This window comes from Pelophylax lessonae (assembly GCF_965119305.1).
Source record: "Pelophylax lessonae genome assembly, chromosome: 2".
In the NCBI taxonomy this organism is placed as follows: Eukaryota; Metazoa; Chordata; class Amphibia; order Anura; family Ranidae; genus Pelophylax; species Pelophylax lessonae.
Window position 1 is genome coordinate 372,600,628 of NC_138769.1, and position 13,156 is coordinate 372,613,783.

At 47.3% G+C, this 13,156-nt stretch overlaps 1 protein-coding gene across 14 annotated transcripts in view; it reads left to right on the forward strand.

The window, feature by feature from the left end:
• The window catches only part of MACF1 (microtubule actin crosslinking factor 1), a 483,848-nt gene that overhangs the window by 432,155 nt on the left and 38,537 nt on the right, over positions 1–13,156 (forward strand). For all 14 annotated transcript variants that reach the window (XM_082247546.1, XM_082247537.1, XM_082247539.1 and 11 more), the window contains 6 exons: positions 7,087–7,257; positions 7,842–7,997; positions 11,486–11,692; positions 11,983–12,102; positions 12,269–12,438; positions 12,579–12,738. In XM_082247546.1, coding sequence (XP_082103672.1) covers positions 7,087–7,257; positions 7,842–7,997; positions 11,486–11,692; positions 11,983–12,102; positions 12,269–12,438; positions 12,579–12,738 — 984 coding nt within the window. The remainder of the gene's footprint in view (positions 1–7,086; positions 7,258–7,841; positions 7,998–11,485; positions 11,693–11,982; positions 12,103–12,268; positions 12,439–12,578; positions 12,739–13,156) is intronic.

The window sequence follows — 13,156 nt, forward strand, 5'->3', positions numbered from 1 at the left end:
TGATTTGCTGAGGCAGAGAGAGAGAGGATATACCCTCTGGGACTGCCCCTAGGGTGTGGCCAGAGCTTTTTTTTTTTTTTCAAAACAGTGAGGTTTATTGAAACTTTTGGTACAATACAAAAATAGACCGTGCATTGAAACTTCGATCAGATTCATAACACACAGAAGTAAAAAAAAAATACAAATATACACAGTGATTAACACTTAGAAACAGAACAGACATAGTAAAAATAAGGCAGTAGTCAGTTACTTTCTTTCGGCCCAACACTTGAGCAGACAATATTAGGTCAATTGGGGCGGTCAGCATAAAATAGTTACCCACTGCACTACTGAGCTGTGTCAGGGCACTGCACCCACTTGTCCCAAATCTTGTTGAACTTCTGGGGGCACCCCCTATGTTTATATAAAAGTCTATGAAATGGGATGACACTATTAATTTCCTTAATCCACAATCCTAGAGTAGGAGGAGTAGGTCTCATCCACCGCCTGGCTATCAATTTACGCGCTATAAACAAAGTTTCCTGAAGAAATATGACAGTGGATTTGGGCATCTCTCCATCCGGATAGACCCCCAGGAGACACTCTTTAGGGGAGAGCTGTAGAGGAGACCCCATTTTGTCGTGCAGAAATGTGACTACCTGTTGCCATAGAGTCTGTAGTTGGGGACAGCTCCACAATAGGTGAAAGAAGGAAGCATCAGGGTCTGCGCACATAGGACAAGAGGGGACCAAGTCAGGGTGATATTTGGACAGTCTGAGCGGGGTGAGATAAGCCTGGTGTATTATAAAGGTCTGGGTAAGGCGATCCGACAGTTTTGGCGACACTCTGCGGCACGTCTCCAGGGCATCCTCCCATTCCTCATCCTCCATGGCCCCCACATTGCGCTCCCAGCGGGTCTTAAGTGCATAAGCTAAAGTGGTCGAGGAAGGCGTGTGGAGCTCAGAGTAGAACATGGAAATGAGGTGACTGGGTTCTGTACTTTTAACAATCTCAAGGGTGGTGACCGATTCTATCTCAGGAGGGCCGTCAGGGAATTGAGATCTATAAGCATGGGAGAGCTGTAAGTATCTGTAGTGCATGGGGCCCTGGAGCGCAAACTGGTCTTGCAGGGTCTCGTAAGACCGCAGACCAGTGGTCGTGGAGATATGGCTAAGGAGGAGAATACCCCTCCCACTCCATATCGACAGGTCAGGGATGGAGAGGAACTCGCGCAATGTACTATTATGCCACAGAGGGGTGAGTGTGTGGAACGGAGGGCACCGAAGCCTGGACGCTACCACCTCCCAGATCCGACAATAGTGATATAGGAGAGATCTGGGGCACAGGGGCTCCGGCGAGCCCCTGACGCCCCTAAGGATAACTAGGAGGGGGTCCCCGAGGGGATGAGCCCACCCAGGGCAGAGCAGGGTCAAGAAGCGTTCTCTATCCGTTTTATCAATGTGAAAGAACTGGGACAACTGAGCTGCCAGATAGTACAGATTGAAATCCGGCAGGGCCAACCCCCCTAGATTTGTAGGATTTTTGAGTTTGCGCCAGGAGATCTTGTGCCGGTTAGCACCCCAAACAAAGGTCTTGAGGAGTGATTCCATCTGCTTAAACAGCCTGAGTGGCAGATATATAGGAGAATGCCATACAACATAGAGAATTTTGGGAAGAAGAATCATTTTAATTAAATTGACCCTACCCATCACTCCCAGAGGTAATTTGGACCATACTTGAATTTTGGCCTTAAGCAGAGGGAACAAGGGTTGAACGTTATCTGGGACATAATCTGCTGAGCTAGCTGTCACCTGAATCCCTAAGTACTTAATGCGGGATACACACTGCAGGGCCGGGTTTGCGGGGGCGATCGCCTGCGGGCTCTCGTCAAGCGGGAGAATTTGTGACTTATCCCAGTTTATCTGAAAACCGGAGAACCGTCCGTACCGTTCAATTAAAGAAAGGGCTGTGAGCAGGGATTCTCGAGAGTCTTCCAAATATAACAAAGTGTCATCAGCATACATGCTGATTTTCTCCTCCAGCGGTCCCTTACGTAGGCCACGAATCCCGGGATGTGCTCTAATGGCCATCGCCAGGGGCTCCGCGGCCAGGGCATACAGCAGGGGGGAGAGGGGGCACCCCTGTCGAGTGCCACGGGATAAAGGGAAGGCGGTCGACTGCCAGCCGTTGGCCAGGACCCTAGCTACCGGGGCGCTATATAGAAGTTTGACCCACTTAATAAAATTAGGTCCAAAGCCGTATCGGTCCAGACAGGTCCATAGAAATGGCCACTCTACCGAGTCGAATGCTTTAGCCGTGTCCAAGGAGACCACCACCCTGCCGCCCATTCCGTCGTGTTGTGCCTGGAGATTCATAAATAACCGGCGAAGGTTAAATGAGGTGTTCCTCCCAGGCATGAACCCGGCCTGGTCCGAGTGTATGAGTGAAAGGATCACCTTGTTAAGACGGAGGGATAAAATTTTCGCAAGGATTTTAGTGTCTACTGGGAGCAAAGAGATGGGACGGTAAGACTCTGGGGCGTGCAAGTCCTTGCCCGGCTTGGGGATGAGCACAATGAGCGCCTCCCGCATAGAAGGGGGCAGGGCTGCATCCTTGAACAGAGATTGAAACAAAGCCAATAATTTAGGAGAAAGGAGTTCCGAATATTGGGAGAAGAATTCAATCGGGAGGCCGTCCAGGCCGGGGGCCTTAGATCTAGGGAACTCGGACACGGCTGCTGCAATCTCCTCCACAGAAATGGGTGCCTCGAGGGTCGCCAACTGGTCGGGTGTCAATGTGGGAAAGGCAATAGAGTCCAGAAAGTCATGCATGTCAGTGCAGTCAGCGGGGGCCCTAGAGGTGTAAAGTGTACTAAAAAATGATCGGAAACACTGTGTCACCGCAGCAGGATCGGTGATCTCATTACCCAGGTCATCCTTCAAAGTTATAACTACCGGGGGCCTATCCTCACAATGAACTAAATATGCGAGGAGTTTCCCCGCCCGCTCTCCATGTGCAAACAGATTCTGCTTCTGAAAAAACATCTTAGATTTCGCCTTCTCATATTCAAGTTGGGAAAGGACTTTAGAGGTCAATTTATACTGGGATTCATGCGTCGGAGTCGGGTCCGCCATAAAGGCCTGTTCAGCTTCAAGCAGATTCGCCATTGCCCTGGAGATCTCCTCAGCAGCCCGCGCTCTAACAGCTTTAATTTTGGAAATCATAGTGGATCTGGCGAACAGTTTAAATGCCTCCCACACTGCAGCCGGGGAGGCAGTGCCCTCATTATCAGAAAAGAATTGTGTCCAGGTCCCCTCAATGTCGTTACCATCAGACACCAAGGGGAGCCAGGCGGGATTCAGGCGCCAGGCCGGGGGAGGTCTATTGCAGGGCAAGGACAACAGTATCCAATAAGGGCAGTGATCAGACAGAGTCCGTGGGGCGAAGCCTGCCGCCAGTAACCTGGGGAGCAGGGTTCGAGACATCAATATCAGATCAATGCGTGACATAGAATGGTGTGCAGCCGAGAAACAGGAGTACGCACGCTGAGCGGGGTACTTGCTGCGCCAGGAGTCGGTCAAACCAAAGCTCTCCACCAATCGGGAGAACCTGGTCGGGGACGACCCCGGCGGCGCCTGAGAGGCGCCACCGGATCTATCCAGACCCGAGTCCAGCACATTGTTAAAGTCGCCCAGCCAGATCACCGGGGCCCCCGGGCATTGTGCCATAAACGCCAATCCCTCCATTATAACCACAGCAGAGTAAGGGGGGGGCACATAGAAAGCCATCAGAAGCATCAATTCCCCATAGACTGACGTTTTAAGGAAGACATATCTACCCATTGGGTCAACCTGAGATCCTAGGAGCTGGAAATGCACCGATTTGGCCACCAGAAGCGCCACACCCCTGGAGTGCGAGCTATATGCAGAGTGATGTACCCAGCCAACCCAAGGCTGCTTGAGAGACTGCTGTACGCGGCCCTCCAAATGTGTCTCCACCAGTACTATAATGTCAGCCCGGACACGGCGTAGGACATTAAAGACAGCCGTCCGTTTAATCTTATCGCGCATACCCCTGACATTCCACGTCAACAATTTCAATGCGGCCATGGCAGGGGTAATACGGAGCGTGGAGCGGAGGCTCCCAGGATCTCAGGCAATAAGGCCACAGAACTAACATTATACACTAACACGGTCATACACTAACATTAATAAACGGCAGTAAAAGAGCAGGCAGTTATTACTTGAGGTCAATGTGCATAGAACAGAAACAGTATAGAGATTGTACCAATTATAAACTGTAAACAATGGTAATACCCCAAACCCCCCTCCCTGCCCTCCACCAACCCCAACTTGTGCGGGCATGTTCCCAAACAAGTGCCTCAACCAGAACAGGCCCACATGCGACTGGTAAAAAGCAAGATCAGGAGGCCAGGGACCCCCAGGATAATCAACAAAAATACAGCAAAATACAACTAGGACAAACAAGGGGGCCCGGAGGCCCAGGTCCAGCAAAAGTCGCAGGGGGCAACAGGGGAGTTGGGCACAAACACACGCCTGAGCGGGTGTAGGGGGCGAAAACCAACAGGTGTATCGCTGGGTAGCAAAACCTATGGGCAGGTGGAAATCCATAGGAAGAGAACAGAAAAATCAGTTCCATCTGTGGAGCTAGGGCGCTCCGCCGGTCAAACACAGGAGCAGTGGGTCAGGGAAATGAGGGGGGGGGGGGGGGAAAGGGGGGTACAAAGTCTTGAGTTCCGCAGGATCTACAAAGCCCCCCCCCACCTCAGCAGCAGCACAAGGCACAGGCAAACAGGGAGAAAGTGTCATGAAGTCGCCAGGGCAAGGTGGTCAGGCTCTAGCTTCCAGTCCTTCTAGCCAGGAGATGGCGGCTTCCGGATCCTCAAAGAAGTGGGCTCGGTCCTCACCCTCCACTCTAAGACGGGCCGGGTACAACATAGAGTATTTGATATTCTTGATACGCAGCCTGCGTTTGACCTCCAAAAAGGCCTTGCGGCGCCTCTGGACCTCAGCAGAGAAGTCGGGGAAAATCGCTATTTTGTGATTTCCAAATGGAATGTTCCCCTTAACTCTGGCCAGGCGCAATATGGCATCTCTGTCCCGATAGTTCAGGAATTTAGCGATGAATGTGCGGGGGGGTGCACCCTGAGGGGGGGGGACGCCCCGAGAGGCGATGTGCACGTTCCACAACAAAAGTGGGTGAAAAGGATTCTCTGCCATATGTTTGAGTGAGCAATTGTTCCAAATAAGATGAGGGGTCTGCACCTTCAGAGCTCTCCGGGAGGCCAATGAACCGCAAGTTACAGCGGCGCAGCCTATTCTCCATGTCATCTTGTTTTTGAAGGATAAGGTGTACTTGTTGCTGCAGCCTGTCTGAGGAGCTTTGCAATGGGGGGAGGGAGTCCTCCACCTCGCTGATTCTGTGTTCAGCCTCACCAACTCTGTCCCTTAGCTTCTGCATATCCTGACGCATCAGTGATATATCTACCTTCAACTCCTCGATTTTAGTCGTCAGCATGGTCTGGCAGGTGGCAATCGCTTCCAATACCTTGGATGTAGCAGGGCTCTCCGGCTCCTCCACCACGAGCAACGGGCCGGCGCCATCTTGGATCGGGGCCTCCTTCTCCAGCCTCCGGAATGCAGCCAGTTTTGCCGCAGCTTCCGAGCCTTTCTTCGGCGGAGACATGCGGAGGTCAGTGCCGCGGGTGTGCGGGAGGTGAAGGGAGGATTATCGTGCCCGGAGGGCTGCAGGATTAGCGGTAAAGGAGATCGGTCCGGCGGAGCTCCTCTCACACACGTCCTCTCACATGCTGCGCCAGGCCACGCCCCCGAATCTCTCTGGCCAGAGCTTTTTAATTTCCTGTCTAGTCCTGCTCCTGTGGAGGCAACATAACCCGAAGGTGGTGTATCACCGAGGACTACGTCTGTCAATGAGCTAAGAGAAAAGGATTTTACGGTAATTTTTTTACAAAAATCCATTTTTTCGCTCTGCCGAAGCCCCGCTCATCAGTCAGTTTCTTAGTGACGATACTTCCCTTTGACTTTTGTTCCCTGTGACTTTGATACTTCACCAAAACCACACAATATGAGGACCCACCTAATCCACCTATTAAATTAGTATCCAATCAGACGGAACCCCACACCGCACAGCCACCAGCAGATCCAAAGTAGAATGTACAATATTGCGTAGTGCGTGGTCAGCCTTAATCCTTAGTGCAAATACCCAAAAATACAATTATAAACACACAAAATTACCAGCAGGCTGAAAGAAGAAATAAAAGCAGACTCCTCCATTACACAAATAAGAACCAGCCTCTGTCAAAATTCACTGATTAGCTCCTCCGACTGAATGGCTGCAGCTGCTGATTGACACGTTTCCCAGCATGTCTCTTCAACAGAACCAGCCTAAAACCCATGGTCAATGAATATTCAGCCTATGTCGTTGTTCTGTACTCCAAGATATGGAATTTACAGAGACGTCAGAATTACCCTTTTTTTTTTTTTTTTGCCAAACTTCAGCTTTAAAGGAAAAAATTAAATAGTATTAGTATCGATATCGCTCAACGCACACATACAAATGCAAACGTGCCTATGTATGCAAACAGCGGTTGTGCCACATATGAGTTATTACTGTAAACATTGGAATAATATTAATAATTTTAGAGCCATAATTTATAGTTAATTCTAAACTGATGATCTGTCAAGCTTTAAAGCTTTGTCTATAGACCGTTTTGGGCATGCACATTTTTAAAGCTTGATATGTTTGGTATCTATGTACTTGACACAACCCTCTTTTTTATATTTTTAAAATGTGTATTCTATTGTGTTTGTGTGCATGAGAATACAAATATGTGTTCAATTAACAGTTGAGAAAAAAATGCTACATAATGTATTGCAACTGCAACTATTTTATTCTACAGGGCCCTTGAAGATATAGAATTGTTTAGGGTTTTAAGTAATTTTCTAGCAATAAGTGAACATGATTGGAAAATGAAAACATTTAGAAATGTCTTTGTATACTACAAGCACATGACTCGCATTCTGATTTATAGTTTGTTAAATATTTTCGGTAAATATTTTCTCATAGGAGTTATATGCTGAGGTCAAATACAATGAGGAACTGTATAAACAACTTCTAGACAAGGGACAACTAATGCTGCTCACCCGGGAAGATTCATCTGGTTCTGTCACCGATCAAAGTGTTAACATACTGAAGAGAAAGTGGCAAAACATCAACAATAAGGTGGAAGAGAGGAAGGTAATACACGACATTGCATAACCTCATACATGGGGACAGGTTTCAGAAATAAAGTGGAACTGCACTGCTTCTGATCACCACAAACCAAAAATGCTATTTATTTCATTTGTATTATTCAAAGAAATCTGCCCCATCCATCCATGTCCCCATGCTTTTTTTTTTGCTAAGAAATCATTTTGGAAAAACCCCAGCTAGCATTTCTGGTTGTGGCCATCTTGAGTAAGGGCAGATGATTCATGTATCACTTACTTCCTGGAATCCATCTTCTGTTAGCTCAGGCATAGGCTGAGCTGATAACCCTCCCTCCTCTCCTGAAGACTCCTGGGATGTATGACATAATTTGCCTAGGCATTAAAACCAGGAAGTAACTAAAGAAATGTAAAAAAAAAAAAAGTTTAAAACCAGTAAATATGATTTACTTTTCTATCTATTTTCTAATGCTAGCAGCATAAGGCTTAAAAAAAAGTGCATGTTGATTGAGAGAGTGAAGTTCCACTTTAAATCTATTGAATAATAAATGATGGTGGCTTTGGTCTTGTAGCTTCAGTCTGCATATGTTATATCTTATCACTTTTTGCCCACAGGGAAAACTAGAAGAAGCTTTTAGTTTGGCCACAGATTTCCAGAATTCATTGCAAGACTTTATCAACTGGCTGACACAAGCTGAGCAAAGCCTGAATGTAGCACCTCCCCCAAGTCTCATTCTAGACACTGTCCTTTTCCAAATTGATGAACATAAGGTAGGTTTCTTAAAGCCATCTTTGGGATAAAACTATCCTAATTCCCACCCTCCACCTCCCTTTAAAAAATCCCTGTCCATAGCCCCAACTCCAGGATAAAACCATCTCCCTTCAAACCCCTCTCTAACTGATCTCTGTCAGTAAAAAAAATAAACCCTATCAAAATGCTCATTTTACTTACCAAATTTCATGGTCGTGTGTCAGGGTGCCGGAAACCAGACCACAAGGGGATGCAGGTATAATAAAGCAGTTTATTGGGGCAAACCGCTATAAATGCACAGCGAAAGTGAGAGCAGGAACAAGCCGAGGCTGAGTCCCAGAAGCGGATCGTCATCCAAGCTGGGGTCGAGTCCAGAAGCGGGTAGTCGTCGAGTCCAGAAGCGAGTAGTGTACTGATGCGGGGTCGTCTGCTGATGCAGGGTCGAGAGCCGTCAGCCAAACCAGGTCATACACGGAGAACAGAAGACTGCCAGTAAAGAAACCCGCTGGAGAAGTGGACTTGTGAATGTGCCCCCAGGCAAGCGCATCCGCAACGTACTCCTCCATGGCCTTATTCTCAGCAACCAAGAGAGGATAAACCCTGCCACAAGGAGGGATGACATCAGGTTGCAAGTCTATGGCACAATCATACAGACGATGAGTAGGAAGAGTACCAGCGCGCACCTTGTCAAATACATCTTGATACTCATGATATTCAGTAGGCAACACTGAATCAGAGGAGGTACTAAGTACCTTAACAGGCCATGGATACAAACAGCGCCACACCGTAGAGACCAAGAGAGGATCTTGACCGACTGCCATTCAGAGGTCGGATTGTGTTTCTAAAGCCAGTAGTGTGGGGACGAAATAACCTGGAAACAGGTCGACTCCCTGTGAACAGCCCCTATCGCCATATCAACCAGAACAGTCTCGTGGGTAACCTGTGCCGTTTGCAGAGGTCTGTTTTCAATTGCCTCTAGAACTAGTGGAGAAACATGAGACGGCAAGTGTATGGAATATGCAGTAGCAAAGGTACTGTCAATAAAATAACCACCAGCACCGGAGTCTACCAACGAGTAACCACCGAACCCACTGCCCAGGAGAGGACAACTGTGATTAGTAGTTTATCTTTACGGGAAACCGGGGGTGAGTAAATTCCAACTAAGATCTCCCCCCCGACAGGACCTTATGTGCAAGCGTTTCCCGGACGGGTCAGACAAGATTTCAGGAAATGCCCCCCGAGACGGCAATACAGGCACTGGCCCTACCTCCTCTCGCCTCCCGCCCGCTCAGCCTCTGAAAGGCGAGTGAACCCCAGCTGCATGGGTTCACAGCCAGACACACCATCCCGAGGAGGCGTGGGAGGCGAGGGAGGAATTGGTGGGAAAGGAAACGTAGGAGCCAATCTGGTAGGAGGCCTCCGCAGGTGCTCCTTAAACAATGGTCTCTCCCTGGTATCGATAAAAGTCGGGAAGGAAATGAGAGCATCAAGCTCGTCAGGGAGATCCTTGGCCGCAATCTCGTCCTGCAATGCATCCGAGAGACCATGAGAAAATACAGCCTCCAGAGCCTTATTATTCCAGCCCAACTCTGCTGCCAGGAGTGGCAACAGGAGCAACAGCAGGTGCAACAGGAGGAACCACTGGCCATGCAGCACCAGGAGCAAGATGCGCTATGCATGCAAGTAAAAGGTGATCTTGTTGATCGAGCCTGGTAACCAGCATGGGGAGCATAGAAGCACCTGCATTGTCAGGTTTCATGGCTCTTGCGTACTGTCAGGGTGCCAGGAAATCAGACCATACGGGGATGCAGGTAAAGTAAAGCGGTTTATTGGAGCAAGCAATAAAGGCACAGCAAGAGTGAGGAAGTGAGAGCAGGGTCAAGTCCAGAAGCGGGTAGTCATCCATGCTGGGTCATCTGCCAATGCAGGGTCGAGAGCCAGAAGAGTTGTCAGCCAAGCCAGGTCATACAGGGAGAACAGAAGACTGCTAGGAGAGATGCACCTTGGAGCGCAAATGCAAGGGCAAGGACTGCGACCCATCAGGTGATAGATATAATCAGGTGTGCAGCATCATCACTGTGCGACACCCAGGCAAGTAATCATACAATCAGAGCTATTATATAATATATATTATAAAATATTATAATATATATATATATATAATAGGCAGCAGTCTGCACATGTCCATGATGACTTCCAACAGGAGGGCAAGGTATGACCTTGACAGTGTGATTTTTCTGCTCCGAGTTTTCTCTTTGTTTACTTTAGATGGGGATCTTTCTTTAGGTGCCCATGTCATTGTGATGTGGACACTTACTACTAGTGGTCTATAGGTGAGGGTTTTTTTAGGATCCAGAGGTAGAGTGAAATTAGTGCATGGGGACAATAGGAAAGAACCATCTGCAACCATACATTAGTGGCCCCCTACACCCAGTAACGGTAATAGTTAGGAACATGATGTTACCTACATTGATTGGAGGGCAAAGTGACAAGAGGGCTTCCCCTTGAGGCTCTGGTCCAAGTACCCCTGAGTGTGGCAACAGGGGCACAGGACACAAAGCAGCACAGGTGCTGGTAATCAGGTAGCAGTAGTCTCTGGACTGTAGTCAGCAACAGTGCAGGCACACCAGAGGAATACCAAGGACGGCGGCCTGCAGAATGGCACCCGGGAGCTGGACATTGGAAACTTGGTAAAGACACTGTGAGGACAGACAGTCAGAGGTAGATGCAGATACCAGTCGAGATCAAGGATGTGGTCAGATGGCAAGCCAGGGTCAGCACGGATGGACAGCAAGCACATAGTCAGTAGCCAAGCCAGATTCATACAATGGGAGCAGGAGTCAAGCAGCAGGCTGAGGTCAGTACCAGGAAGACCGCAAAGCGTGGTCTAAGGCAAGCCGAGGTCAGAGTCCAGAATCCACAAAGCAAGGTCAGGAGCAGGCTGGGTCAGCAATAGGAGAGCACACAACAGGAGCATGGACACAGGTCATGGGTAGCTGAAGAACATCTATCGATTAGTACACTTTAGAGCCTCTTTTAAATAGGCAGAGTGATGCCATTCACAGGATTGGACATGCGTGGGCCTTCACCAGTGCGCACTGGCACACACGGATGGGCCGATGTGTCAGTGCATGCTGGTTACTGGTCAAAGTGTGGGCTGCACATGTGTCTGAGCTTGAATATGAGCATTATCTGTACAAATATTGGTCTCCTGGCACCCAAGTGAGAAACTTAGCGCTATGGGAATTGTTAAAGAATAAAACACACACACAAGTTGAACTGGATGGCCCGGTGTCTTTTTTTTTTTTTTTTTTTTTAAACCTTATAAACAATGTACTTGTATGAACAAGAAACTAAAAATCCTGCAGGATGGGTTTGGGAGGTGGGGGGGGGGATGAATGAAAGTGGGGTCACACTTTGCCAAATAGGAATTTTAATAAACCCCCCTCAGTCTCTTTGCTTGCTTAGACAATGCTACAAATACTTTTCTTTACTTATTTAATGACAGATTTTTGTAAATGAAGTTAATGTTCATCGAGAGCAAATTATTGAGTTGGACAAGATTGGGAACCAGCTGAAATTTCTCAGCCAGAAGCAGGATGTGGTCCTAATAAAGAACCTTCTGCTCAGTGTTCAGTCCCGATGGGAAAAGGTGGTTCAACGATCAGTGGACAGAGGAAGATCCTTAGACGATGCAAGAAAAAGAGCAAAACAGGTTTGTATTCGGAAAGATAATTTTTAACTGTTGTATTGTTTTTCATTTTAACTGTTGTTTTGTTTTTGTCTTCTACTGTATATAGAAAAAGTATAAATGTATTATATCAATGTAAGTATGTTATACTGTTACATGAGCCATGTTTTGAGTACATTGTCTAAACTACAGCTTATCACAGGAAAGTCACCACACTCGGTCTTTGTCCTGGTGACCTCTATTGTGTTACCAGGTTAAAATGTTATTTGTTTCTTGTCGCTGATATGGCCATGCCATTGCTTCATATTTTACAGTTTCATGAAGCTTGGAAGAAACTGGTTGACTGGTTGGAAGAGGCAGAGAATCACCTAGACTCTGACATGGACATCTCTAATGATCCAGACAAAATCAAACTACAGCTTACTAAGCACAAAGTAAGATGATGTCCTGTGTGTTGTAAATAGTTTTGGTTTGTGTATATGTGTATATATATTATGTCATTTTGCGTGCTTGTTTTTCTATGACATTCACAAATTGAATATGCACTGTTACCACCCAAGGGATCACTGACCATTTCTCTTTCTTCTTTTGACACTATAGGAATTCCAGAAAACCTTAGGAAGTAAACAGCCTGTTTATGACACAACTGTAAGAACAGGACGGGCATTGAAAGAAAAGGCCTCATTAAGCGATGATGTACAGAAATTAGATCACCTCCTTGGAGAAGTGAGGGATAAATGGGACACTGTGTGTGGAAAATCTGTAGAAAGGTAATTTTCACCAGTGCTGAAATTAGCAAAGATTACCTGCAAACCTAATTAATGCTTGATAGAATTATATGCCAAGTATTTTGTTTTGTACAGCAGCATTCCTACTTGAGGTAACAGTTTTCCCTGGGTTTTCTTTGCAGGCAGCATAAGCTGGAGGAAGCATTGCTTTTCTCTGGACAATTTATGGATGCCCTGCAGGCCTTGGTGGATTGGCTGTATAAAGTAGAGCCCCAGCTGGCTGAAGATCAACCTGTGCATGGAGACTTGGATCTTGTAATGAACCTGATGGATGCTCATAAAGTAAGAATGTGAAGGCTAAAGTGTAAAATCAATTTGTCCATACCCCTATTCCGTTATACCTACTGAGCCACACAACCACGCATCCTTCCTGATTTCCTTGCTTTGGTGTGTGGGGAAGCGCATGACCTCCAGTCAGCCAATCACCAGGCCCAGACAGTGTCACAATTGGGGGGAACATTACATCATCTAGCTATCTAAGCTCCAACACCAGTCTACACTAGAGCTTAGCCATGGTGGTATTCTGAAGTAAAGAGGCAATAAGCGAGTGTGGCTGGGTAAGTACAACCCCAATTTCAAAAATGTCGGGATACTTTAAAATCTGTATAAAAACAGAATGCGATTTGCAAATCTTATAAACCTATATTTCTCTATCGTTTATTGACGGACGCAGTCTCTGTTCTTCATGAAAGTAGGGTTA